General features: G+C 42.5%; 1 protein-coding gene across 1 annotated transcript in view; it reads right to left on the bottom strand.

Moving 5' to 3' along the window:
• Positions 1-27,919, bottom strand: part of PTPN21 (protein tyrosine phosphatase non-receptor type 21) — a 76,735-nt gene that overhangs the window by 26,824 nt on the left and 21,992 nt on the right. The window contains exons 3-9 of the mRNA XM_043919402.1: positions 14,739-14,908; positions 9,455-9,552; positions 7,945-8,012; positions 6,843-6,913; positions 4,804-4,891; positions 4,312-4,400; positions 859-946 (exon numbers count right to left, since the gene is read on the bottom strand). Coding sequence (XP_043775337.1) covers positions 859-946; positions 4,312-4,400; positions 4,804-4,891; positions 6,843-6,913; positions 7,945-8,012; positions 9,455-9,552; positions 14,739-14,908 — 672 coding nt within the window. The remainder of the gene's footprint in view (positions 1-858; positions 947-4,311; positions 4,401-4,803; positions 4,892-6,842; positions 6,914-7,944; positions 8,013-9,454; positions 9,553-14,738; positions 14,909-27,919) is intronic.

The following is a 27,919-nucleotide window of genomic DNA, read 5'->3' as shown; positions in this document are numbered from 1 at the left end:
TGAGAACAAGACAGAATGGGAGACATGGTGTATCACAGTCACTTCTAACACACTGTCGTTCTTGCGTTTTCTACCACTGCACCCCTCATATGAATGTTGTAATTAGGATTCAAATTACAAAGACCGACGAAAAGCTCTCAATAGTATGATTCTTATAGTAACAGTTTCCAGATGACTCAGAAATTTCTAAATTATGTCATTTAAAGAAAATGTCATCTTGTATTATTAGTCAAAGATGTTACTAGACAAAACATTATTATTATTGACAAATAGATACTCAAGGACATTTTTAAACCAAGTGACTCACAGACTCACGGCTTCGTCCAGAGAGTAAAGGTAACTGTGAAACAGTGTTTCCACAGAGCTATTCACTTATCGGTGGGAGCCAAGATGCCAGGGTTTCCTGTCTTCCCTTCTTGTGCTCAGGCGCACTTAGTCGCTTCAGTCGTGTCCGACTCTTGCGACCCCGTGGACCGTAACCCACCAGACCCCCTGTCCATAGGATTCTCCAGGCAAGAATACTGGAGAGGGTTGCTATGCCCTCCTGCAAGGGATTGTTTCAACCCAGGAATCGAACCCCGTATCCTGCACTGCAGGCAGATTCTTTATAGCTGAGCCTATGTATGTAATTTAAAGGTCATCATAATCAGACAGTATTTATCCAAAGACTCAATTCATTCAACAGTATTTACTGAGCAACTTTGCTAAGTGCGATTATGCAAAATGTTATAAAGAATAAAATTTTATGTTTTATAAACTATGAAAAGCTATCATTTTAAAGCTACTCCCCCAAATATACACACAGAAATGTTAACTTTTAGGAAAAACAGTCCAGGCAGATTCTTAACATTTACTCACAGTTTGAAACTGGATGGTCTCCTCTTTATTTGCCAGCTCTAACGCAAAAAAGGACTTATTGTGGGACATGTTAGCAATATCATGCCACCTGGAGAACAACAAGCAGAAAATGGCCGTATGAGCACTCAGTTTTTACTAAGAGACAGAAGATATGACTTTTTTCCTTCTTGAGCTTCATGTATAACCTATTATTTGTTATCATTTTAGAAAGAAAACAGGGCTTTAATCAGCTAGCCTGCATTTTATAATTGAAGTGACAACAGGGAGGTACGAAAAGTAATGCATGCATACTAACACAGACGCAGAGTATTCAAAACTGTGAACTCGGGGTCCCTGGGGGTGCAGTGGTTGAGATCCTGCGCTTCCAATGCAGGCAGCGAGGCTCTGATCCCTGGTCAGGAAACTAAGATCCCACATGCCACACGGCTGGGCCAAAATAAATACATTAAAATGGAAACTCTACTCAGCCTCGTTTGCTGGACTAGTTTGATCAAACATCCCACTCTCAGCTGCCAATGCTCCTTCGTTCATTCAACAAACGCTTTGGAGGGCACCCACTGTGACAATAGCAGGTACCCGTGTTTGGTCCTGGGGTACGGAGATGGGTAAGGGGCAGTGATGCCCTCAGCAGGCTCCGGTGGGGGTGGGGCGGGTGTGCGGAGATGGGTAAGGGGCAGTGATGCCCTCAGCGGGCTCCGGTGGGGGTGGGGCGGGTGTACGGAGATGGGTAAGGGGCAGTGATGCCCTCAGAGGGCTCCGGTGGGGGTGGGGCGGGTGTGCGGAGATGGGTAAGGGGCAGTGATGCCCTCAGCGGGCTCGGGTGGGGGTGGGGCGGGTGTGCGGAGATGGGTAAGGGGCAGTGATGCCCTCTGCGGGCTCCGGGGGGGGTGGGGCGGGTGTGCGGAGATGGGTAAGGGGCAGTGATGCCCTCAGCGGGCTCCGGTGGGGGTGGGGCGGGTGTACGGAGATGGGTAAGGGGCAGTGATGCCCTCAGCGGGCTCCGGTGGGGGTGGGGCGGGTATACGGAGATGGGTAAGGGGCAGTGATGCCCTCAGAGGGCTCCGGTGGGGGTGGGGCGGGTGTACGGAGATGGGTAAGGGGCAGTGATGCCCTCAGAGGGCTCCGGTGGGGGTGGGGCGGGTGTGCGGAGATGGGTAAGGGGCAGTGATGCCCTCAGCGGGCTCCGGTGGGGGTGGGGCGGGTGTGCGGAGATGGGTAAGGGGCAGTGATGCCCTCAGCGGGCTCCGGTGGGGGTGGGGCGGGTGTGCGGAGATGGGTAAGGGGCAGTGATGCCCTCAGCGGGCTCCGGTGGGGGTGGGGCGGGTGTGCGGAGATGGGTAAGGGGCAGTGATGCCCTCAGCGGGCTCCGGTGGGGGTGGGGCGGGTGTGCGGAGATGGGTAAGGGGCAGTGATGCCCTCAGCGGGCTCCGGTGGGGGTGGGGCGGGTGTACGGAGATGGGTAAGGGGCAGTGATGCCCTCAGCGGGCTCCGGTGGGGGTGGGGCGGGTGTAGGGAGATGGGTAAGGGGCAGTGATGCCCTCAGAGGGCTCCGGTGGGGGTGGGGCGGGTGTGCGGAGATGGGTAAGGGGCAGTGATGCCCTCAGAGAGCTCCGGTGGGGGTGGGGCGGGTGTACGGAGATGGGTAAGGGGCAGTGATGCCCTCAGCGGGCTCCGGTGGGGGTGGGGCAGGTATACGGAGATGGGTAAGGGGCAGTGATGCCCTCAGAGGGCTCCGGTGGGGGTAGGGCGGGTGGAGGGAACAGGACCAAACAAGCACGACTGCCTTCTGGTTCACAGAGCGAAATAAGACACAGAGGCAGAGCAGAGATGCTCTAAAAAGCTGGCGAAGCAGGGCAAACAGCAAGTTCAGATGCTGCGAACCCAAAGAGTGAGCTACTCTGGGGGTGTTCACCAGGATTCAGACTCCAACTCTGAACTTTCTAACTGCGTGTATTTTACCATGTTAAGGTTTTATATATTAATATTTTATGACACCCTGTATAATTTTTACAAAGGGAAAAACAGGTCTGGAAGAAAAAATTTTACCCCTTTATCCTTCTCCATCTTATTAGATTTAAATTTATTGAAATAAATAAAATTCATTCACAATAACTTGGTACTTCATTGCTTTTGTTTTTTAGTTTTCTGGGTGCACTGCGTACAGAGCATGTGGGATCATAGTTCCCTGACCAGGGATCAAACCCAAGCCCCACACGTTGGAAGCGCAGAGTCTTGACCACTGGACCGCCAGGGAAGTCTTAATTGCTAAACCTGAAGATTATGAGTGTCATATTAAGAAGGCATTTTACAATTTCCTATCCAGTGAGAGAAAGGAAGCCCGTGGGGATGTCTCCCACGTTCCCGTGACCTTTCGAGCAATGTCAGCGTCCTGCCCTTCGGTGCCAGCCAGACCCATCTCTGCCCACTGCCTTGCAACTGAGCATGTTGTGGAGACAGTGAGCAGCCTGGGGACCTGAGAGCAACTGCCCTCGGGAGCCACGGAGCCAGGGCAGGGCGGTCCCGGAGCGGGGACCCGTCCCCAGGCCGGCACACGCTCCACGGTCACCATCACCAGGGGGAACTCAGGCCCCCAGAGGCAGGAAAGCAAGGACGTGAAGGGACACAGGATACTGAGAAGGGAACTGCCATCACCTGAAACCCCACTGCTGCCAGCCAGCACACTGCTATCTGTCCTCTCTGTCCTCCTGGCCGGGCTACATTCTAAGAGCTCCACAAATGAAGGGTACCACTCTCTTTATAACCAAGAGAAGAAAAATCTACATTACAAAAAGTGTTTAGGCGTTGGTATTTTAGGAATTTTGGTACCAACTAGAATCAGGGAAAGCCTAGATTTCCCACGAGAAATAGCCGGGGAAACCAGAGCGCAAATGAAAAATGCACTGCTCACTCACATTCGTGTGTGTGCATTTGTTCAGCCCCACGGGGGTGAATTTTGTTTCTTTCCCCTAAGGCTGGGGTACAGTGGGCATCAGGGACTTAATTCTGAACCTGATGAAACGTGTTTCTAAGGGCACAGTGCCCTTCAGCTGCCAGGAAATCATCCTAACACACAAGCCTCAGCTACAGAGGAGAGAAATCAGATTTTGTTTTTGAACTCAATTGTGATCTAAACCCTGAAATAAATACTCATACTTTACATAGAAAAAAAAGAAAAGAAAAATTCACACACCAAGACAAAGAATGGCCTCCATATGGTAAGAAAAGGGTCACACATTTTTAAACATTGCATAAGCAGGCCACCATTATAAACACTGCAATTTAGTTTTGAAGTAAGTATCTTATAACTATTGCAGTCGGGTGCAATATTATTCTAAGAAAGGTACATTTCCATGTCCTGGTGAGCCCTTGATACTTGCGAGCAATACATTTAGCACAGACACTAAAACACAATCACCCACAGGAGCCACAGAAGGCGCACAGAAGGAAGAGTACCTAAACACTGCAGGAGGCCGCCCACTCTTGTGCTTCACAAAGACGCCTTCGAGACATGCTCCAATGGATATGTCGCTGCCTTGGCTGTCCTAGGAGGAGAAAGCGGACAAGGAAACACTGGGGGCGGCAGAGACACAGGGGCCACCGGGGCCCCACCTACCCCCACTCTTGGGGCCCACATGGAGAAGGCTTGGGAGACCTCCACCGAGGGGGCAAGTCTGCAAGGTGTACATGTGTCACCTTTTAACACATACAAAAATAGAGCTGGGCTCCTTAAGGAATTCTATTTCAAGAATAATTCCAAGAACAAATGACAGAACAGGAATATCTGTTTCGTGAGAAAACTTCGGCCACGAGGACCTCAGCTTTCACATTTCCAAACATCTACACATCTCCGGCCTTCGAGCCGCGCAGCATCCCTGGCCTTCCCTGCTGACCTGCTGGAATGACTCAGGCGCCCTCTGGAGGGCCCCGTCTTCAGGCCTCGCTTACCTTGGCAGGGTAGCTCTCTTCCCCGTAGCCGTCCATTCTCTCTACCTCCTGCATGTAGAGCATTTCCGCGTCAGGAGCTGCGAGACCCCTGCAACCCGAGAGATGTCAAACAGACTGTTCACAAACTAAAAAATTTCAGAAGAGCTTGTTTGCGAAAAACTACATCTCAATCGAGCATAAAACGTTAGAAACATTTCAAGTTTCTAAGCATCTGTGATTAGTTATATCAGTCCATCAGTATTTACTGAAAATCAACTACATGCAAGAGCGCTGTGCTGAATGCTGAGGGTTAGTTATGTGAGGTCCGACCCCTTGGCCTTTGGGCAGGCAAGGGGAAACGCAGGAAGTAAAGCAACCTCCTAAGAAACCTTCAGGGGAAGCTGGACTTCTCCCTAAACCACCGAAGTGTCAGACAGTACTAAGCTCTGTGTGCTAGACGCCACACGGCGGGGCGAGTGAGGGGCAGCAGCTGGAGATCCTTTCTGGCTCCGGTGACGGCGTGACGAGGGTGGGCAGGTAGGCGGGAAGGCAGCGCGGGCAGAGGAGCCCACTGCAGGGACACCTCCCTCCAACCTCACCTGCTGCTGCTCCGCACGCCCACACGGTACACCCACCGCGACCACCCCAGGCTCAGTGTATCTTTGAATATACCACGCTCCCTCATGCCTCCGAGCCTTTGCACGTGCTGATCATGCTTCCTGGTCTAACTATCACCCGCTTGCGCACCTGGTCAACCCCTGACACCCATCAAGACTCAGCCTGCGCACCCTCTCGGTCACCTGCTGGGACTGCCCCGCTCTACACAGACCCAGCACCTTCTGTGCACGCCTCTCCCCCGCGCTCATGACGAGCACCATTAACTACTATTACAGGGGGCTGTACTGCTACCCCTTAAGACTCTGGCAGGTCCCGGTTCTATTTATCTTTGTGCCACAGCATTGAGCACTCTGCCTCATAACAGAAGAGCAGCACTAAATTATCTTTTAAGGAGATGCACAGATGAATGAATGAAAGTAACAAACGATAGAGCAAGGTGTGCCCGAAGGATTAATTATGCTGAAAAAAACGGGTTCATTCGGACAGCAGAAGATAAAGCTGGAATGGCAGGATTGAACCAACTTGTGAGAAGCCTTTAATCCCAGGGGTGATGAACTCAGGCTGGTGGAAAGCAAGAAGATTCATGAACACTTGAGGAGAGGAGGGGAGACAGCCGAAAGAGCTATTTTAGGAGAATTAATCTTTTGTGAGTGACTGTCTGGATTTGAGTGGGGACAGACTAAAGGCAAAAGGTTATTTTTAATAGGAAGGGGTAAACAATAGGTTATAATTAGACAGACCTGGGTTCACATCCCACCTCTACCACATGTAACTTTGGGCAAGTTATTTATAGTCTTTGTGAACTTGATTTTCCCAATCTGTAAGGAGATAATAACATTTACCTTAAAGAGTGGTTATGAAGAATTTAATGATACACAAAGTACTAGGAACTGAGTGGTACTTGGTTTAGCGTAAAACCTGGTGTTCTCAAGGACAGGGATTTCAGACAGCACATGCAGCTTCACTCTCAGAGACCAGGATCTGCCCAGAAGCAGGGGCCAGAGCAACCAGCCCACTGCTCTCAGCACAGCCTGCCTAGAGGACAGGGGGACGGCTTCCAAAGGTGGGTGGCGAAGCTGGCGGGGGCAGACCCAACATCACATCTGCCACAAAGGAAAACAAATCTCTCTAATCTTGCATTACCCTACACAGAGCCGGGCCACCGCCCACACCTTCAGTATGTGGGAGGAAGAACGGGCAGCCTTCAGGGACTGGCCGCTTTCAGCTTCCTCAGTTTCACCAGTGATACAACATGAATAATAGATGGCTTAATGTGGGGAAGTGCTCGGAAGAGCGCTTGGCAGGCGGCGAGAGCTCTGCCCAGGTGGGCTCCTGGTAACTGGCAGTAGGTGCAGCAGTAAAGGTCCGCATTTAATGCTGTCAACGCATGGTCCAAACTCAAACAGGCACGAGTCCCACACTGTTCCCCTTCTCAGCGTTACCTGTATTTCTGATGTAGTAAGGCCACTTTTTGGGTTGCTTCTTCCAACACTTTTTCATCTTGTAACCACTCCTGGGAAAAACACACGGCAGTAAGTATGGGAACAAATCACTCAAATTTCTTAGGAGGAATCTGTGCTACTGTTATTGACTCTTGTCCCCAGCATGCAAAACTAGGGCTTGAATCAATATCTGAGAGCTTCACTAAAGGACATAATCATGACCTTTCTGAGAATTAAGTGGCTTCTGCTCAAAAGCCAAAACACTTGCCCTGCCTTCTCAATTCATCCCAGAGAAACGCTGCTGTTGTTGTCTAGTTGCTCAGTCGTGTCCGACTCTTTGCGACCCCATGGACTGCAGCCCGCCAGGCTCCGCTGTCCATGGGATCTCCCAGGCAAGAATACTAGAGTGGGTTGCCATTCCCTTCTCCGGGGGATCTTCCCAATCCAGGGATCAAACCCGCGTCTCCTGCTTGGCAGGTGGATTCTTTTCCACTGGGCCACCTGAGGAGCCCCCAGAGAGAGTTACAGATGGGTTATTTCAGGTGGTTAACATTCATCAGCCAGCTCCAAGCCCAGCACGTAACACCATCTCATGCACTCCCTGGCTGGCTGTGTAGACAATCAGAATAGCACACCACTTCCTACAGTTGTTGCAACACAGTTTCCCTGTCAATTCCACCAGTATTGACTTTAAAAAGTAGAAAGCAGGGTCTTTTTGTCATCTACTCTTTAAATTGCCGATGAGAAATGATATTCACTTCAGCATAACTCTGTGAGGTTTCAAGTTTTTGGTTAAAATCAAAACCTCTGTGGTTCCTCAGAAGCTGAAAATGAGTGCCTCTCTTTAGACTCACATACGAACACAAAATGAATTTCTCTGTCTGCAGCCCTGTGGCCAGACCCTTCTGCTTCTGTGCTTTTACAAAGACCAGAAGTCTATAACGGGGAAAGCAACAACTTAAGTTGTTTTTAAGGACCAGCTGATTTTTTTTTAACTCTATCCCTACCTAGTAAGTCTAATATATGGACTTCATTTCAGGGATTATTAAGGGTCTAGAAATGCATTGTTGATAAAAATGTCCAATGTCAAAAGAATTCTTACCACAGGAAGCAAGGCAAATTTCTGAAGAAAATCCTGGGATTCATACTGATCAAAGTCACCAAAATCAGCTATATAAAATCACAAGTATTCACATGTCAATTATGTTTAATTGGAAGCAAAACATATACACAACTAAATTCAAGTATACGGATGGTATGCTTATGATTTTAGAAGTCCAATCTGCCTTATAGCTTATAAAATGTATATTTTAAAAATTCCTTTTAAAGCATCCAGCTCTTTGCAATCCTATGGACTGTATAGCCCACCAGGCTCCTCTGTCCATGGGGATTCTCCAGGCAAGAATACTGGAGTGGGTTGCCATTTCCTTCTCCAGGGGATCTTCCCAACCCAGGGATCGAACGCAGGTCTCCCACATGGCAGGCAGACTCTTTACCCAGACAGATTCACGTGTCTGGACTTGGAAAAAAATGCCTTTTAATAAAGCAAAAAAAAAAAAACATATTACAAATTGTACAGAAATCATTTCATATTTTTGTCATTAGAAAACAAAAATCTACCCTATAATCATATATGCCTACCTCTGTACAGAAAAAATGTCAAGAACAAACCAAATCATTCACAGTAGTGATTACCTCTAGGGAATGGAATTAGATCATCTGAATATGTTACAGTAAGATGTATTTGTTTAGACATTTTTAATTGTTAAAAGAAACTGATAGTTCAGCCAAAAGCTTATGAAAAACTAACTCTTAAAGCCAAAGGTAACACTTAAGAAGATTCAAAGTACTTTGCAAAGGAATATGGCTTCATGAGCACTGGGCATTTTTTTCACCTACGAAGGATATATATTATATCTCCATGTCTGCTAACATCTGAAGGAATAAATTTATTCATAAGGAATTTATTAATTTATTAAATTTCAATTCCCAAGATTAAATGCCAGTTATCATTTGAAATAAAGCCCCATTAGAAGTCTTTCCAAAGTATATTACACATGTAAACACAATGGATTAAACATATGACAAACGACAACTCAAAAATACTTGTGAAATACAAAACTATCTAATAATATTATGATTGGCAATGTTCTATAATCTAGGACAACTATTTAAGAAACCAATGACATACGCTTGAAGTGTAAGCGAATATAACCTTATCAACCCCACTGTTTGGCTGATCTTTCTTCTGAAAATATGAGCTAGCAGCAGATCAAGTCCCTGCACTAGAGGAATACATGCATATTAAATGCTATGTGTATGTGTGTGTGTGTGCATCTGTGTGTATTTCCTCTCTACTGTTGGTCGTGCTCTGCTGACGTGATAACATGCTTAGCCTTCCAGAAGTCTCATATTTCATTCAAGTAATTCAAACCCATTTCTCCTCCACAAGGAAGCCCCTTAGATAACAGAAATAATATTCCACTAACACAGAAAACTACTCTATAGCAGTTACTTTCTATAGTCAGTTACTTTAAGAATTCCTTGTTGTTTTTGTTTAACATGCATTTTAATGTGATTGATCTATTACATTATCAATTGCCATTCTTTACCTTGAACAGCTAAGCCTGCAAGCTGAATTGCTTGTTCTAATGTACAAGGAATGTTTCCTTCCAAGATATCTTTCTTCAGCTGCAGATAATACTGATACCTATTTAAAAAAAAAAAAAAAAAAGGTCAGTTTCTAAAGGTCAATGTCGGTATTACCTCCAATCGGACACAATGCATTTTATCATAATTTGGTAGAGAAGCATCAACTAGCCAAAATTAAACTCCGATGATTTTGAAGAATGACAGGAACGTTCCTTGATCACATCTATACTGACAAATACACAGACAGACACAACAATTGAGTCACTTATTCTTAACTGTAGTTATTTGAAAGCTACAAACTATAGCCACCTAGGAGACAGCTGGTCACCTATTTTATACCCTGTAAAACAGTCTCTAAGTTTTGTTGTTTCAGTTGGAGAAACAGAGAATCAGTGGCCAATCTATACTTTAAAAACTCTTTGGAGGAACTTGGTGATGTAAGACTTTCCTAGTCCTGGACAGTAAAGTCAGAAGAAAAATGGTTCCTGACATTTCAGACCAGGTGCATAATAAGATATTCTTTATTGAAATACCAAAAAGGATAGCTGCTAAAATACTTTATAACAGTCTTTTAATGTGGGCTTACTTCTGTTTATGTTTTCAGTATACAGAGTGTTAGTTACCAGCATAACCTTTAGTCAGGCAAACTTCAGTTAAATTTCAGATCTCCAATTTAGCATTTTGCAGGAACTTGGGCAAGTCATAATCTGTGGGTTTAAATTAACGCCAGTAAAAGGTGGGGTACTATCACCCCTTCACAGGGCTGAACACACCAAGGCATATATGTAAAACTCTGCCATAAAACTACAGCATAGCTGGTACTTAATAAACAGCTGCTCTCATGACTAGCAGCAGCCAGGAGGCAGTATTTCACCATTTCACCATTTGATATTTCACCATTTGATAAAGCTCTACAGTGAAGATTTGTTCTGCCTTCCTTTTATTTATTCACCAAGGTAATTACTAGGGCCTTCTATGCATCAAGCACTGTTCTAGATGCTCTGGAGACAGTGCTGAATGAAGATCCACCAACTCTCTGCCAATACGGTCTATGGGACTATCTTGAATCCAGAATCTCTTCCAGGTTTGATGTCTGCAAAGCTCGACCCAGTTACAGTTCACAATGGCATTTCCCGAAGAGCCCACCCTTTACTCATTTCATATGAGTCCTCACATCATCCTATTTCATTTACCTTTGACATTTCCATGCTTCATTACCAAAAATCTTGAGCGAAACACTATCCATTTGAATAAGAATTGAGGTCCAACTTAAACCCCTCCACCTGCTAAGCAGAACCCACACATTTCCCTCAATCAGCAAAGACAATGCTGGCAGCACTGGGTCTCGTCAAAGAGGAAAGCTTGCAACTTTCCCCCAGGAAGCTCCTTTCAAGCATCTAAAGTAGGCTATGTCAAACATGCTGTCCACACATTCCACTCTAAATGTTCTCGGTCTTTTTCTTCATCAGATCACTGGAAAGCAGGTGCACATTCTAGACTGATGCCTAGATTATGGCGTATACTTTCCTAACTGGTCTCCTGCCCGCAGTCTTGTAACCTCTAATCTACCTTCCATGATGGATGATCTTTGTAGAAGACACATTTCATCATTCCCTTCCACTAAAACTCAAAAAGGCCTGTCCCTATTGGTCTATGACTTTATGACTTGGGCATTTCTTTTTCCAAGCCTCTGTTCTCCTCTCGAGGTAATAACTGAAATTCCCTGAAAAAAAAAAAATCAGTTGCTTTTATTAGCCCCTTACTTTGCACAAGCTACTCCCTCTAACTAGAAAATTCCTTGTAAAGTCAAGTGAAAGCTCACAGTCTGTACCTTCCCTATTCATACTCCCTGCAACCCACTCCTAGGAATCCAGTGCTATAACTCAGTTCAGTTCAGTTCAGTCACTCAGTCGTTTCCAACTCTTTGTGACCCCATGGACTGCAGCACGCCAGGCCTCCATGTCCATCTCCAGTTCCTGAAGTTTGCTCAAACTCATGTCCATTGAGTCAGTGATGCCACTCAACCATCTCATCTTCTGTCGTTCCCTTCTCCTGCCTTCAATCTTTCCCAGCATCAGGGTCTTTTCTAATGAGTAAGTTCTGCACATCAGGTGGCCAAAATATTGGAGTTTCAGCTTCAGCATCAGTCCTTCTGATGAATATTCAGGAATGATTTCCTTTAGGATTGACTGGTTGGGTCACCTTGCAGTCTAAAGGACTCTCAAGAGTCTTCTCCAACAGCACAGTTCAGAAGCATCAATTCTTCGGTGCTCAGCTTTCTTTATACTCCAACTCTTACATCCATACACGACTACTGGAAAAACCAAAGTTTTGACTAGATGGACCTTTGTTGGCAGAGTAATGTCTCTGCTTTTTAATATACTGTCTAGGTTGGTCATAACTTTTCTTTCAAGGAGCAAGCATCTTTTAATTTCATGGCTGCAGTCACCATCTGCAGTGATTTTGGAGTCCAAGAAAATAAAGTCTTTCACTGTTTCCATTGTTTCCCCGTCTGTTTGCCATGAAATGATGGCACCACATGCCATGATCTTAGTTTTTTGATTGTTGAGTTTCAAGCCAGCTTTTTCACTCTCCTCTTTCACTTTCATCAAGAGGCTCTTTAGTTCCTCTTCGCTTTCTGCCCTAAGGATGGTGTCATCTGCATATCTGAGGTTATTGATATTTCTCCGGCAACCTTGATATCAGCCTGTGCTTCATTCAGTCTGGCATTTCACACGATGTACTCGGCATATAAGTTAAACAAGCAGGGTGACAATAAACAGCCTTGACGTACTCCTTTCCCAATTTGGAACCAGTCTGTTGTTCCATGTCTGGTTCTAACTGCTGCTTCTTGACCTGCATACAGATTTCTTAGGAGGCAGGTCAGGTGGTCTGGTATTCCCGTCTCTTTAAGAATTTCCCACAGTTTGTTGTGATCCACACAAATGCTTTGGCATAGTCAATGAGCAGAAGTAGATGTTTTTCTGGAATTCTCTTGCTTTTTCTATGATCCAACAGATGTTGGCAATTTGATCGCTGGTTCCTCTGAGATCTAAATTCAGCTTGAACATCTGGAAGTTCTCAGTTCACATACTGTCGAAGCCTGGCTTGGAGAATTTTGAGCATTACTTTCTTAGCATGTGAGATGAGTGCAATTGTGCGGTAGTTTGAACATTCTTTGCATTGCCTTTCTTTGGGATTGGAATGAAAACTGATCTTTTCCAGTCCTGTGGCCACTGCTGAGTTTTCCAAATTTGCTGGCATATTGAGTGCAGCACTTTCACAGCATCATCTTTTAGGATTTGAAGTAGCTCAACTGGAATTCCATCATCTCCACTAGCTTTGCTCATAGTGATGTTTCCTAAGGCCAACTTGACTTGGCATTCCACTTGACTTTGCCTTTCCCTCCTCCAGCAAATCTTCCCAACCCAGGGATCGAACCCAGGTCTCCCGCATTGCAGGTGGATTCTTTACCAGCTGAGCCACAAGGGAAGACAGTGCTATAATTAAAGCATGTATTATCATAATATACTATAATTGTTCATGTACATGGACTGTCAGTTCCACCGGATTGTGACAACTCCTCCAGAGCAACAGTAAAGCATATCTACTTGTATATTCATCTTCCACAGTAACCAACGTAATTCTTACATACCATATTATATCTTCAATAAATGAGTCAAATGAGTCAAAGTGGTCAGTTACTGTTTTCTCCTCCTGGCTTCTACTCTCTTCAATTTTTATAGCTCAGATATGCTCTGCAGTCAGTTCATGCTAATCCCTACAACCTGATTCTAGCTTCTTCGGTTATCTTCTTCCAATAATTAACTGCAAACTCAGTACTTAAAAAGAAGATTCCACAAACATAGGGCAGTATCAGGTTTTTACTACCTGTAAGCCATTGTGTTAGAAATGATTTGAAAGGCAAAGTTAAAGAAAAAACATGGGTTTAAAATCTAAGAAAAAGATCTGTACACAAATAACTGTAGTGAGAGGCTGTGACAACTTGCCATCTTAACATAAGTATAAGCAAATTCTAGAATAGTCTGGAGAAGGAAAAGCTCATTCCAGCCTCAGGGGTCACAGAAGCTTTATGGAGGTGCCACCTTTGGAACTAAAATCAGACGGACAGGATTCCGGTTACATATATCTGAAAGAAAGGTCTAGGACACAAAGGTGAAAACGAACGCAGCATGCTCAGAGCACTGGAAGTAATCCAGCTTGGCTCGATAACAAGGTTAAACAGGGTTAAAAAGTGCTGGATTTTGGAGAATGTGAAAGGCAGGCTCAAGAATCCAAATTTCAGATAAACAACAAGATCCTATTGTTCAGTACAGAAAACTATATGTAGTATCCTGTGAAAAACCACAATGGAAAATAATATTCTAAAAGGAATGTGGGTGTGTGTATGTATATGTATAACGATCACTAAGCTGTATAGTAGGAATTAACACACCACTGTAAATCAACTATGTAAAGTGTTAGTCACTCAGTCCTGTCTGACTCTTTGTGACCCCATGGACTGTAGCCCGCCAGGCTCCTCTGTCCATGGGATTCTCCAGGTAAGAGTACTGCAGTGGGCTACCATTTCCTTCTCCAGGGGAGCTTCCCAACCCAGGGATGGAACCTGGGTCTCCCACATTGTAGGCAGATTCTTTACCATCTGAACCATCAACTATACTTCAATTGTAAAAAAAAAAAAGAATGCAAATTTGATTTCTTTGTTATCTTCAAGAAAAAAAAAAAATTAGTTCCTCTATCCCATCCCTTAATACATTCTACGCTTTCTGCCTTTGTTCCTTTTAAGTGCATTTATTGGCCAATATTTTCTGATCTCAAACCCTTCCCCTACCTCTTTCTCCTTTCACACCTATGTAGAGAACATGGCTACTGGGGTCAGAACTTCTACACATTTTCTTGAGGAGTAAACACAGAATTTGTGGCTATTTTTGAAAAATCTCCTCTCTCATTTCATTGTTACTAAGGTCAGAAACAAATAAGTAAAAACATCAAGGGTGACATCACTTCAAGAGGAGTTCACAGCCAGGGCAGAAACCTCGTTTTTCCTTTTAATCGTTCTTTCGCGCCGGGTGAACCCATAACTCGTGCAACATGCCATAAGGCACGCTGACACACCACACACGAGAACCTCCAGGCAATGCTGTGGCTGAAACTGCGTGGTGAGAGGGCAAAGGCCAGTTCTACCTCCTGACTCCAGCCTTAGTTTCACCTTTCTAATCTCACCTGGTAATCTCCTGCTGCAGCTGTGAAACCGAAGGCACGTAAAACACCACTCCAAAGTAGACGGTCGGCTCCAACGCGTACTTATCCAGCTGCTTCTTCAGAGGTTTCTCCAAATCCACCCACCGGCGCTGATTTTGCTTGTTGTAATACCAGAGGCTGAAGTAAGTGATCTGGAAAGAGGGAGAATCACTGAAGGAGGCAGAAACATGCCAAAGAATTTACCTGCCCTAATCCAGTACCTTTTCATACTGTTCATGGGGGGTGGGGGAGAGGATGCGATGGTTAGATGGCATCACCGACTCAATGGACATGAATTTGAGCCAACTCCGGGAGATAGTGGAGAACAGAGGAGCCTGGCGTGCTGCAGGGCCATGGGGTCACAAAGAGTTGGACACAACCTAACAACTGAACAACAACATATCCATGACCTGGGACCAAAAGACCACAGTTTCCTATCGCCTCTCTTCTCAGAAAGGGACCACGGCAAAACCTAAATGGGATTAAAAAAAGAGGCAAGCTCCATCTCTGTATAGATACTCATTCAGGAAATGGAGGCGTGGGCCTCCTCGGTGGTCCAGTGGTTAAGACTCCGTGCTTCCCTGCAGTGGGCATGGGTTCAATCCCTGGTTGAGGAAGTAAGAGCCCACATGCCACACAGCTGGGAAAAAAAATAGAGGCAAAAGTCAATGACACTTGCACACTATCTCTTGAACCCTGCACAAAGAATGTCTAGATACCAGAATTCAGCAGATACTACACAATTTTACCTAAGTTCAACAACAGAAAAAATACTGAAAAAACGTTTAGTTTTTAGTGAGTTCCCTGGCCGTCTAGTGGTTATGATTCAGTGCCTTCACTGTTGCGGCCTGGGTTCAGCGTCTGGTCAGGGAACTGAGATCTTGCATTGTGTGGTCAAGAAGAAAAAAAAAAGTTTAGCTTTTAAATATCAAATATTAAATTTATCATAATTAATATTTTATAATAAGCATAACTGGGGTTCTTCCTAAATTTTGACCAGATAGTATTAATCCAACTTGTCACTATTTTCAAATTTGGCATCTATAAATAAATTATTTCATGTAAACACTGTAAATTCTAGTAGTAAAGATGCAATTGCAATAGCCAAAGCATTCTTGAGAAAGAAAAATGGAGCTGGAGGAATCAGACTCCCTGACTTCATGCTATACTACAAAGGCTACACTCATCAAAACAGCTTGGTATGGCACAAAAGCAGAAATACACCTCAGTGGGCAGCACCGAAGCCCAGAGATAAACCTATGCACCTATGGTCAACCAGCCTGTGACTCAGAGGGCAGAGCGCACAATGGAGGAAAGAGTCTCTCCAGTAAGTGATGCTGGGGACGCTGAGTAGTCACATGTAAAAGAATGAAATTTAAACACTCTCTAATACCATACATAAGAATAAACTCAAAATGGATTGGACACCTAAATCTAAGGCTGGACACCATAACTCTTAGCTGAAAACACGGGCAGAACACTCTCTGACATAAATAGCAGCAACATCTTTTTTGATCCGCCTCCCAACAAAAATAAAAACAAAAATAAATGGTACCTACTGAAACGTAAGAGCTTTTGCACAACAAAAGAAACCATAAGCAAAAAGAAAAGACAACCCACAGGATGGGAGAGAATATCTGGAACTACCATGTGACCCAGCAGGCCCATTCCTGGGCATACATCCAGAGAAAACCAAAATCCAAAATGACACACGACCCCACGTTCGCTGCAGCACTATTCACGACAGACAGGACACGGAAGAAACCTAAACGTCCGCTGACGGGGAGCAGACAGAGAAGACGCGGACATTCACACCACGGAACAGGACCCAGCCATAAAAAAGCAGCGACGCCACTGGCAGCAACACCAATGGGCCTGGAAGTCGCCACACTGAGGAACTACATCAGAGAAAGACAAGCTACCATATGATGTTGCTAATACACGGAATCTAAAAAACCCAAAAAACAGTAAAATGAACTTATTTACAAAACAGAAACAGAGTCATAGGTGTAGAAAAACTTATAGTTAACGGGGGGAAAGGGGGAAGGGATAAATTGGGAGATTGGGATTGATATATACATAACTATATCTATCTTATATATATATAAAATAGATAATAAGGACATACTACTACTTAATATTCTCATGACCTATATGTGAAAAGAATCTATGAAAGACTGGATATATATAACTGATCCACTTTGCTATACACTTGAAACTAACACAACATTCTAAATCAACTATATGCCAATAAAAATTATTAAAAAATAAAAACAAAAAAATGCAACTACAACTTTCCTTTGCCCCTCAAACTTCATTAATTACAAGTTTATAAAGTAACTGTAATGCTACAGAGATAAATATACACACATACACAAGAAAAAGCTATAGCTAAGGCAGTAAAATTACTTAAGTGTCCTACTCAGAGGCTTAAGAAAAACTCCCAGACACTAGCATTTAAATCTCAGTTGCCATGCAACAAACTGTTTAAGTAAGTCAATCCTAGCCCTGGACTGGTCAACCTGACAAGGTGCTAATGCACGTAAGGACTGAAATGACAGCCTCCGGCCACTGCTAATATTTACCTCAAAAATCAATTTACAGATCAAGGCAACTGGAAAAATCACTGCTTTGTTCTAGACTCTAGAGTAACACTGTCAAAGGGAACTTCCTCTGATGGCTGAGCTGCAGGCATCTGCATTCTCTAGGGATGTGAAATGTCGCTAATGCAGCTGAGGAACCTAATTTCCAATGTCACTTAATTCTAATGGACTGAAATAGCTGCAAACATCTAGTGGCCACTGCATCGGTTCATACAGCTTTAGAGCAACAACAATACAATCAATAATAACACACAGGCTATTTCTTTAACCATAAGCCTCAAAAAATGAGTTCTCAATTTACAGAGGGGAAAAAAAAACACCAACATTAAAACATGTCCTCAATGTTAATAAATTTACCTTACAATTTTTTTTAATAACAAAGGAAGACCCATACCTTTCAAAAGTCCATGAGGGGCTTCCCTGGTGGCTCAGCGGTAAAGAATCTGCCTGCCAACACAGGAGACATGGGTTCGATCCCTGGTCCGGGAAGATTCCACGTGCTGCGGAGCAACTAGGCCCGAGCGCCAGGACCGCTGAGCCTGCGCCCCAGGGCCTGGGGCCGCGCCTCCTGAGCCCAGGTGCTACAGCTCCCGCAGAGGGCCCTCCTAGAGCCGTCTCCCCAAAAAGAGAGGCCCGCAGGCCGCAGCCAGGGGGCAGCCCCCCACGCCGCTCACTACAAGGCCAGGAAAGCCCACACAGCAGTGAAGACCCAGCACAGCCAAAAGGAAACCAACAAGTGTTTAAAAAATGAGTCTACTAATCACATAAACTTGTATCAAGAGTCAAAAATGTATGTATCCGTTTTCCCTTTATATCCAAACAGCTAGAGCAGTGCAGGAATTCAGTAAACTTGGAATAAAAGAACGAATATTCTCCTGCATCTCAGCTGTCACCCCAGTTATCACACATGAATGGAATATTCTGAACATTTACTATGTTGAACCAAATTCTGTTCTAAGAACTAGAACAATACTATAGATTAAATCACCACTATTACCTTATCAAATAGATGTTTGTTGTGTGTGTTAAACTCTAAAACCAGTATTTCTCCAAATGCTGTTGTTGGACCACCTCTGCTGGAACTACCTGGAGTGCAATGAGGCCAACAGAGAGGAACTCTCGAGTGATTCTCGTACCCAGGGAAGTCTGAAAGTCACTGCTACAGCACATCGCACCCCACCCCGCCCCCTTCAACGTCATGTAGGAGACAGTCATATGAACAACCTACCCTTGAAAAGCTGCATGGAAATCAAATTTTTGAAAATCCAAACACACTATTATAGCAGAAAGTTGAGTCCTTCTGCTGTTAATTATTTTCTGAAGTTGTGATTATATTTATAAAATAAAATATGTTATCTGCAGGAAAAGAACAGTATCACATTTTTGGAAAACAGGTACTATTCCTATTCCTTCTTTCATTTGAACTGCAACTTACAGAAAAGAAAAATCTAGTAATAGAAGGAAGCTGCTTTAATTTCAAAGTCCTTTAATTCTAATACTTGCTTGCTGTGAAGTGGAAAAGTCTAATTAGTCCAATTCAGTTTCATCAACTATTAAGGCAATAATACCTCCCTCATAACCCCACCATGAGATCTAAATGCAAAAGATATATGACTGCATTTTGCCACTAGAAAAAGATTATGTCTTAAAAAGATTAGTTTCACCCACTCTGCTAAATATTAACAAAATCAACTGAAGATCTTGCCAAAAAAAAAAAAAAAAACAGGAAACCTTTTCTAACTACATTTATTTGGTAATTACAACACAGTACACTTCTGTTCATTGTATGTATGCTTTGAGTTCTATTTGGGATTTGGATTGCATGTTCCAAACATGTTCCATGTTTGGTCTATAACACATACCATTGCTATGCACTTAGTTCTACAAATATTTATTTTTTGCCATAAACGCAGAAGCCTGAGCATTCTTTAGGATCTAAAACTGTTCTTGTCATAAAAATTAAAACGTCTTTAAAATACTCTGTAAACATTACTTTTCCCTTTAAATCTAGTCAGACTTGAATTCTCGGAACACAAAAATTTACACAGAATTACAAAACTGTAGGTTTATTATATAACTTATGAACAGATATATAAAAATATATGAATAATCTGTTAGCATTCTTAAAAAGCACATTGTAGAAGAAATAAACTCTTAATAATATGTGCTAAGCTTATTTACTTTAGAAATGCATTTATTACTTATGTCACATACGGATAGAAAATCAAAAAGAAATATATTTGTGAAATTACATCATAATTAGCTTTTTTACAAATTATATACCTTATAAAGAAGTAGTAAGAACCTTGTGCAAACAGCTGGACATAGATTTAGTAACTATTTGTTGATCAGCTATTTTAGACACAGGAGCGTCTAAGTCATTTGACCATCACTCCTTCTATACTGTAGTGAAGCATCTGCCTTGGTACTTACCCCTGTTCTCAAGTGCTCTCTTAAGCAGTAGTTAAGGCTAGCCAAATTAAAGTTTGTATCAAATAAAATATTTCCAAGGAGGTATTTTATTTCTAAAGTTGCTGCTAGAAATGTTTATATACATATGGGTAACTAAAACTCCATAACATCATAATCCTTCTATTCAATGCTTTTTTAGCATTTCTGCACATAAAGAATGAAATAACATCTGATTCCAGAGATTTTATAATATGGTTTGTTTCTAAGATGAGTAGGTAGAGTTTGAGCAATAAAATGCTGTGGTTAAATCTTCATCAGGCATAGAATTTTCTGTATAAGTCCATTTGGGAGGATTCAAAGACAAGCACTGAACATTTCCTTCCTCACTCTACAGGCCAGCATTATCCTGATACCAAAGTCAGACAACAGATACCACCTGAAAAGAAAACTATGAACCAATATCCCGTATAATTATAGATGTAAAAATCCTCAACAAAATACTAGAAAACTGAACCCAAAAGCATACTAAAAAGATTATACACCATGACCAAGTAGGACTCAACCCAGGAGTGCAACAGTGGTTCAACATACAAAAAGCAATCAACGTGATAGATATATCAATATTATGGATGTGAAGGGGGAAAAAAAAAGTCCTCTCAATTGACATAGAAAAAGCATTTGGCAAAACCCAACACCTCATGACAAAAACTACTCAGAAAACTAGAAAAACAAGAGAACTCCCCAAAAGCATTTATGAAAAACCCACAGTTACCATCATACTGAATGGTAAAAGACTGAAAATTTTTTGATCAGAAACAAGACCAGTATGCCCATGTTCACCACTGCAAGGCAACAATGTAATTCGAAATCCTAGACAAAGCAATTAGGTAAGAAAAGGAAAGGCATCCAAACTGGAAAGGAGGAAGTAAAAGTATATCCATGCACAGATGATATGATCCTATATATATTTTTTAAATCCCCAATATGTCTCTACCAAAAAAAAATCAAACAGAAAACAAGCAAACAAACAAAAATACTTAAGAGTTAATAAAATCAGCAAAGTTGCAGGGTTCAAGATCAACATGCAAAAATCAGTATGGATTCCACAAACCCACAATGGAAAATTCAAAAAGGAAATTAAGAAAACAATTTCATTTATAATAGCATCCAAGCAAATAAAATACTAAGAAATATATTTAACCAAGGAAGTGAGATGATGTGTATACTGAACAATACAAAACACTGTTGAAAGAAATTAAATGGAAAGACATCCTGTGTTCATTGATTGGAACACTTAATATCATTAAGACAGTAAGACTATCCCAAGTGATTCAAATGAAACCACTATCAAACTTTTAAGAGCCCTTTTAACAGCAATGGAAAAGCCAATCCTCAAATTCATGTGAATTGTGAGTGGCCGCAAACAGGTAACAATAGCAAAAAAGAACAAAGTTGGGAAACTCACATTTTATCATTTTAAAACTTACTACTAAAGCTCCAAGCCAGGCTTCAGCAACACGTGAACCGTGAACTTCCAGATGTTCAAGCTGGTTTTAGAAAAGGCAGAGGAACCAGAGATCAAAGTGCCAACATCTGCTAGATCATCGAAAAAGCAAGAGAGCTCCAGAAAAACATCTATTTCTGCTTTATTGACTACGCCAAAGCCTTTGACTGTGTGGATCAAAATAAACTGTGGAAAATTCTGAAAGAGATGGGAATACCAGACCTCCTGACCTGCCTCTTGAGAAACCTGTTTGCAGGTTAGGAAGCAACAGTTAGAACTGGACATGGAACAACAGACTGGTTCCAAATAAGAAAAGGAGTACGTCAAGGCTGTATATTGTCACCCTGCTTATTTAACTTATATGCAGAGTGAAAAGTGAAAGTGAAGTTGCTCAGCCGTGTCCGACTCTTTGCGACCCCATGGGCTGTAGCCTACCATGCTCCTCCATCCGTGGGATTTTCCAGGCAAGAGTACTGGAGTGGGTTGCCATTTCCGTCTCCAGAGGATCCTCCTGACCCAGGGATCGAACCTGGGTCTTCCGCATTGTAGGCAGACGCTTTACCATCTGAGTCACCAGGTACATCATGAGAAATGCTGGGCTGGAGGAAGCACAAGCTGGAATCACGATTGCTGGGAGAAATATCAATAACCCCAGATACTCAGATGATACCACCCTTATGGCAGAAAGCGAAGAGGAACTGAAGAGTATATTGATGAAAGTGAAAGAGGAAAGTGAAAAAGTTGGCTTAAAGCTCAACATTCAGAAAACTAAGATCATGGCATCTGGTCCCATCACTTCATGGCAAATAGATGGGGAAACAGTGGCTGACTTTATTTTTCCAGGCTCCAAAATCACTGCAGATAGTGATTGCAGGCATGAAATTAAAAGACGCTTACTCCTTGGAAGGAAAGTTACGGCCAACCTAGACAGCATAATAAAAGGCAGAAACATTACTTTGTCAACAAAGGTCCGTCCTTGACATAGACGTCAAGGCTATGGTATTTCCAGTGGTCCTGTATGGACGTGAGAGTTGGACTATAAGGAAAGCTGAGCACTGAAAAATGGATGCTTTTGAACTGTGGTGTTGGAGAAGACTCTTGAGAGTCCCTTGGACTGCAAGGAGATCCAACCAGTCCATCCTAAAGGAGATCAGTCCTGGGTGTTCATTGGAAGGACTGATGCTGAAGCTGAAACTCCAGTACTGGCCACCTGATGTGATGAGCTGACTCATTTGAAAAGACCCTGATGCTGGGAAAGATTGAGGGCAGGAGGAGAAGGGGACGACAGAGGATGAGATGGTTGGGTGGCATCACCAACTCAATGGACATGGGTTTGGATGGACTCCGGGAGTTGGTGATGGACAGGGAGGCCTGGCGTGCTGCGGTTCATGGGGTCGCAAAGAGTCAGACACGACTGAGTGACTGAACTGAACTGACTAAAACTACCATAATCAAAACAGTGAGCTACCAGTATAAGGAGAGGCGTTTAGACCAATGGTATAGAATTAAGTCCAGAGATAAACTCACGCATTTATGGTAAACTGATTCTCAATAACAGTGCCAAGACTATTTAGGGGAGAAAAACAGTCTCTCCAACAAATGGTCCTGGGAGAACTGAAGACCCTTAAGAATGAGGTTAGAACCTGACCTCACACCAAATACAAAAACTAACTCAAACTGGATCAGTGACCTAAATATTAAGAAATGGGGAGGTTCCCTGGTGGTCCAGTGGTTAAGACTCCACACTTTCAATGCAGGGGGCACTGGTTTAATCCCTGATCAGGGAACTAAGATCCCACATACCTCATGGCACAGTCAAAAAATAAAACATAAAAAAAGAACTAAACCATAAAACTCCCTAGAAGAAAACATAAATCTTCATGACCATGAATTTGGAAATAAGATTCTTAGACATGATACCAAAAGTATGAGTAACAAAGGAAAAAAAAAGATGCATTTGACTTCATCAAAATTTAAAACTGCATGCATCAAAGAACCAAAATCAAGAAAGCAAAAAGAACCTATAGAATGGGAGACAATATTTGCAAATCATGTATTTTCTAAGGGTCTAGCATCTAGTATACATAAAGAACTCACACAACAATGAAAAGACAAACAATCCGATTTTTTAAAAAGGCAAAGGACTTGAATAAATATTTCTCCAAAGAACATATACAAACGGCCAAGAAACACATGAAAAAAATGCTCAATCATCATTAGTGAAATCCAACTCAGAACCACAATGAGAATCCACTCCACACTCATTGGGATGGCTATAACTTAAAGCAGAAAATAAGTGATGCTGAGGAAGCAGAGAAATTAAAACCCTCATACACTGCCGGTAAGAATGTAAAATGGTTCAGCTGTACGGAAAACAGTTTGGCAGTTCCTCAAAAAGTTAAACACATAATTACCATGTGGAACTACCACAGCAGTTCCACTCCTATTTATTTTCCTGCAAGAACTAAAAACAGGTACTCAAACAAGTATTTAATACATGTATACACATGTCTATAGCAGAACTATTGGCAATAGCCGAAAAGGTGGAAACAACTCAAATGTCTATTGGTAGAGAAATAGAAAAATTATGGAATTATACATATAATGGAAGATTATTCAGTCATTTTTATAAAAGATAGATACGTGCTACAACATTCATGGGCCCCAAAAACATTACAGTAAGTGAAAGGAGAAGGGGACGACAGAGGATGAGATGGCTGGATGGCATCACTGACTCGACGGACATGAGTTTGAGTAAACTCCGGGAGTTGGTGATGGACAGGGAGGCCTGGCGTGCTGCAGTCCATGGGGTCGCAAAGAGTCGGACATGACTGAGTGACTGAAGTGAAAGAAGACAGACACAAAAGGTCATGTATTGTGTAATTCCATTTAAAGGAAATATCCATAAAGACAGAAAGTAGAGCTGGAAGTAGGGAGGAATGGGGAGAAACTGCTTACTAGGGAGAGGATGCCCATTTTGAGCAATAAAAATGTTTTGGAACTAAATAGAGGTTAAGACTGTGAATGGAATAAATGCCATCAAATTGTTTACTCTGAAATGGTTAACTTTCTGTTGTGTAAGTTTCATCTCAAAAAAAGTTATTTTTGAAGAATCAGACCTACTCATACTTAAAATCAAATACAGAATTTTCAAACTTTACTTTTAGAGGAATTCCCTGCCTGTCCAGTGGTTAAGACTCCACACTTCCATTGCAATGGGTCCAGGTTTGATCCTCAGTCAGGGAACTAAATTTCACAACCAAAGGTGAAAAAAAAAACAATTTTTACATGTTTATATACATCAAATTCAGTTTATCTGACAACTCTAAGGGGAAAAAATGAACCAGAAATAGATGAACCTAGCTTTGAGTTAATTATATTTGTATTTTCTAACATCTATACTTAGGTAAAGATTTTGACAAGTACCTGACAAACTCAATTATCTGAACAGAAATGAAAAACACTGAATAGGCAAAAATGTGACTGAATAATGAAAGACTTGTCAAAATGGAAGTAATAAAGTATATACCCTTGACAAAGAAGAAAAATATCTCCTTTCTCTTTTATCGAATTTTTTAAAACTTTATTTCACACATACTTGTAATGAGTTTAGTAACTTAGTTACCCAATTAATAGTAGATTAAAAGCAGACAAATGAAGGGAAAAGACTTAAACAGCATGTTGGCAGGAGCAGGAAATGACAGGTAACTCTCTTACCGCAGAGAACACACACAGACAAAAGTCCTTTCAAAGTACATGATAAAGAATTACAAAGACAAAGTAGTCTGGAGTTATTTTTCAAAGGAACAAATTAACTCTAAATATTAATTAGTCCTGTATTTAGTAACAACCACTGTTGGTAATAATTAGCAGTGTCCTTTTGTTTAAGATGGGTAGGGCAGTTTCTAAACCTTTCTAAAGATTGGCACTGGTCTTTGAACCAAAGAGTTCTCCTTGATTACAGGCAAAGTGAGTTATTTCATTCCTCAAATATAGATAGAAAATCAATGTATTTTATATACAGCTTTCAGTACTTGAGCCAACTGTGGTCTCATTACTTCACTTGAAAGTTCAACCGTATTTTGCCAAGCCATGAGAGACACTCCCATTTTTGCCATTTGAGGGAACTGCTGTTCTGTCTCTTTCCTCCAGGGGCCATGCTTGCAATTCCCATAGCTGCCACCAGCAGGGGCAGTGCCGAGGGGCAGACCCACGGTCCAAGGGCTCGGTTCTGAATCCTGGCTCCACCCCGCTCATCAGCTCCTGAGCAAGTCACCTCCTCACTGAGTCTCAGCTTAACCTCAGGAGAATAACACATACCCTGCCCTTCTCAAAAAGTTGTACAGAAGTGTTTTGTAAGTTATAATTGGGCTGAAATTATTTGGGTGTTGTTTTGTTGTTGAGTTGCTAAGTCATGTCCAGTTCTTTCGAGAAACCCTGAACTGTGGCCCACCAGGCTCCTCTGTCCATGGGACTTCCCAGACAAGAATACTGGAGTGGGTTGCCATTTCCTTCTCCAGAGGATCTTCCCGAACCGCAGTCTCCTCTAGGGATCAAACCCGTGTCTCCTGCATTGCAGGTGGATTCTTTACCACTAAGCCACCAGGAAAGGGCCATACGTAAACTTAGCAGGAAGGATCTCTTTAGGTGTGTCTGAGAGCAAAGAACAAAACCCAAGTCAAGCATGCTTCTTCCCTGAAAGCAAAACTGCTCAAATAATACTCAAACTAATGCACACTATTATAACGTTACCGGAACTTTTTTTTTTTTTTTTAAATACAAAATTTTGGTTACAGCAGGCTCCCTGTAGGCCTTAAATTTCAACTGCTACCAGTCATTACTTGGTCTAGGTATTTCTTAGAATCATGTCTTCTCATTCTTGAGTCCAAATTTTTGGGTTATGCATGTCCTGTACTGTTTATGGGCTTGGTCTAATTGTAGTAATTTCCCCATAAACCAGCCTTTAGTAACTGGCTTTTGGTTCACGCGTCCCACCACTCCGTATCTAACTAATTACCCAGTATCTTTCCCAACAAGAAACTGTACCTTCACTGCTGCTTTTTCTCCATAGCTCTGTCTCTCCCACTGTGACCAAAGCAGCTGCCTTAACCTGCGGGAAACTCATTCCAACAGAAACCTCTAAACCCCTGAACTTCCAGTGTCCTCCGGGTCAGTTCGCAGTTACTGGGACTTCCTTTGTGGTCCAGTGGCTCAGACCCCACACTCCAATTCACGGGGCCCGGGCTCAGCGATGCTCAGGGAACTAGATCCCACATGCCACAGCTGAGTGCTTGAACGCCGCAACTAAAAAAGATTTCGCGTGAAGCAACAAAGATGGCAGATCCCCAAGCCGCAACTATAAGACCCAGTGCAGTCAAGTAAACTTTTTTTTAAACCCTCAACTTTCACTGAACCCTTTTTGTGAAACTTCTTCATTGTCCTATGTATATATTCACCCTTTCCTATTTCGTTCTGAACAAACATATCACTAGTTTTCATAAAGTTATTCAATGATTTCCTCAGAGCTATCTAAATGTTTCATAGCTATTCCCTAAAACTGTACAGATAACTGTGCCTGCTACGTGAGCTACAATAAAAACAAGCTACACAGTTACAAAACCTGGCTTCTTTCCAGACACAACATGGTTGACTTACTTTAAAAGAACTAACATTTACTCTGAGAACAAGGTGATTTTGATAACCCAGCTTTCTGCTATCAGATGAAAAGATAGTTTACAAACCTTAGAGCCTGCATAAAAGGCACAGAGCCCCCAAATCGCAGTCGTTTAAAGAGATACCAGCTATTATAAGCAGGCCCAAATCCTGTCAGAATGTAAACCCCTTCCAAGTCCAAGTCACTTCTTGTCTAATTATTTTAAGAGTCTCTTAGTTGTACTATTTTTAAAGCAGAGGGACACACAAATTAGCCAGAGGGTTTTTTAAGCCACTGATGCATTGAGTTTGATAAAAGTTAATCCCATATAAAATTGCAACTATAATTTTACCCTGATGCTTTTCTTAGACGAGGCAGGAGTCAGAAGGCTTTTCATCAGGAGAGACATGAGAGGAGATAGCATTAGATAAAGCCTGTCCCTAGCAGAGATCATCTGACCAGGGCAGTTAACGAGTATTAACCTAAGTCGAGGCTAGAGACTTACCTCTCCACCATGCGTGCCACAGATAATGAAGCACTGCGCGTCTTCCTTTTGACAGATAGTGTGGTGGTCACAGCGCCTCAAAGCAGACAGTATTCTTTTCTTTTGTGTTTAATTTCAATCCAGTTTCTTCTGTCATTGGTCGGGTAATGTATTATCCATTTCACAGTCAAGGTTATAATATACGACATCACTGTACTCTACACAGATGAGGACTCCAGAAGGTAACAATCAAAAGTACATCTTAGTCCTGAAATTACACTGAAACATATTCAACCGAAGCCCAAGTGACTGAAGTCCTCAAATGATCAGTGTTGGAGCATTTAATTTCCAGGAAAAGAGGAAAATGGCAAACCACTTTCTTGAAAGAAAGTCCAGGGCATGAACTATCTACATATTATCTATATAGAGGACTGCTGATATCTTTTCTGTTTATCATCCTGGATAAAAAGATGCTATGAAGGAACAATGATCCTGAAACGCAGTTAA

Source organism: Cervus elaphus, chromosome 12 (genome assembly GCF_910594005.1).
Source record: "Cervus elaphus chromosome 12, mCerEla1.1, whole genome shotgun sequence".
NCBI classification, from domain to species: Eukaryota; Metazoa; Chordata; class Mammalia; order Artiodactyla; family Cervidae; genus Cervus; species Cervus elaphus.
The sequence above is the reverse complement of the archived record's forward strand: the minus strand, read 5'-3'. Positions and strand labels throughout refer to the sequence as shown.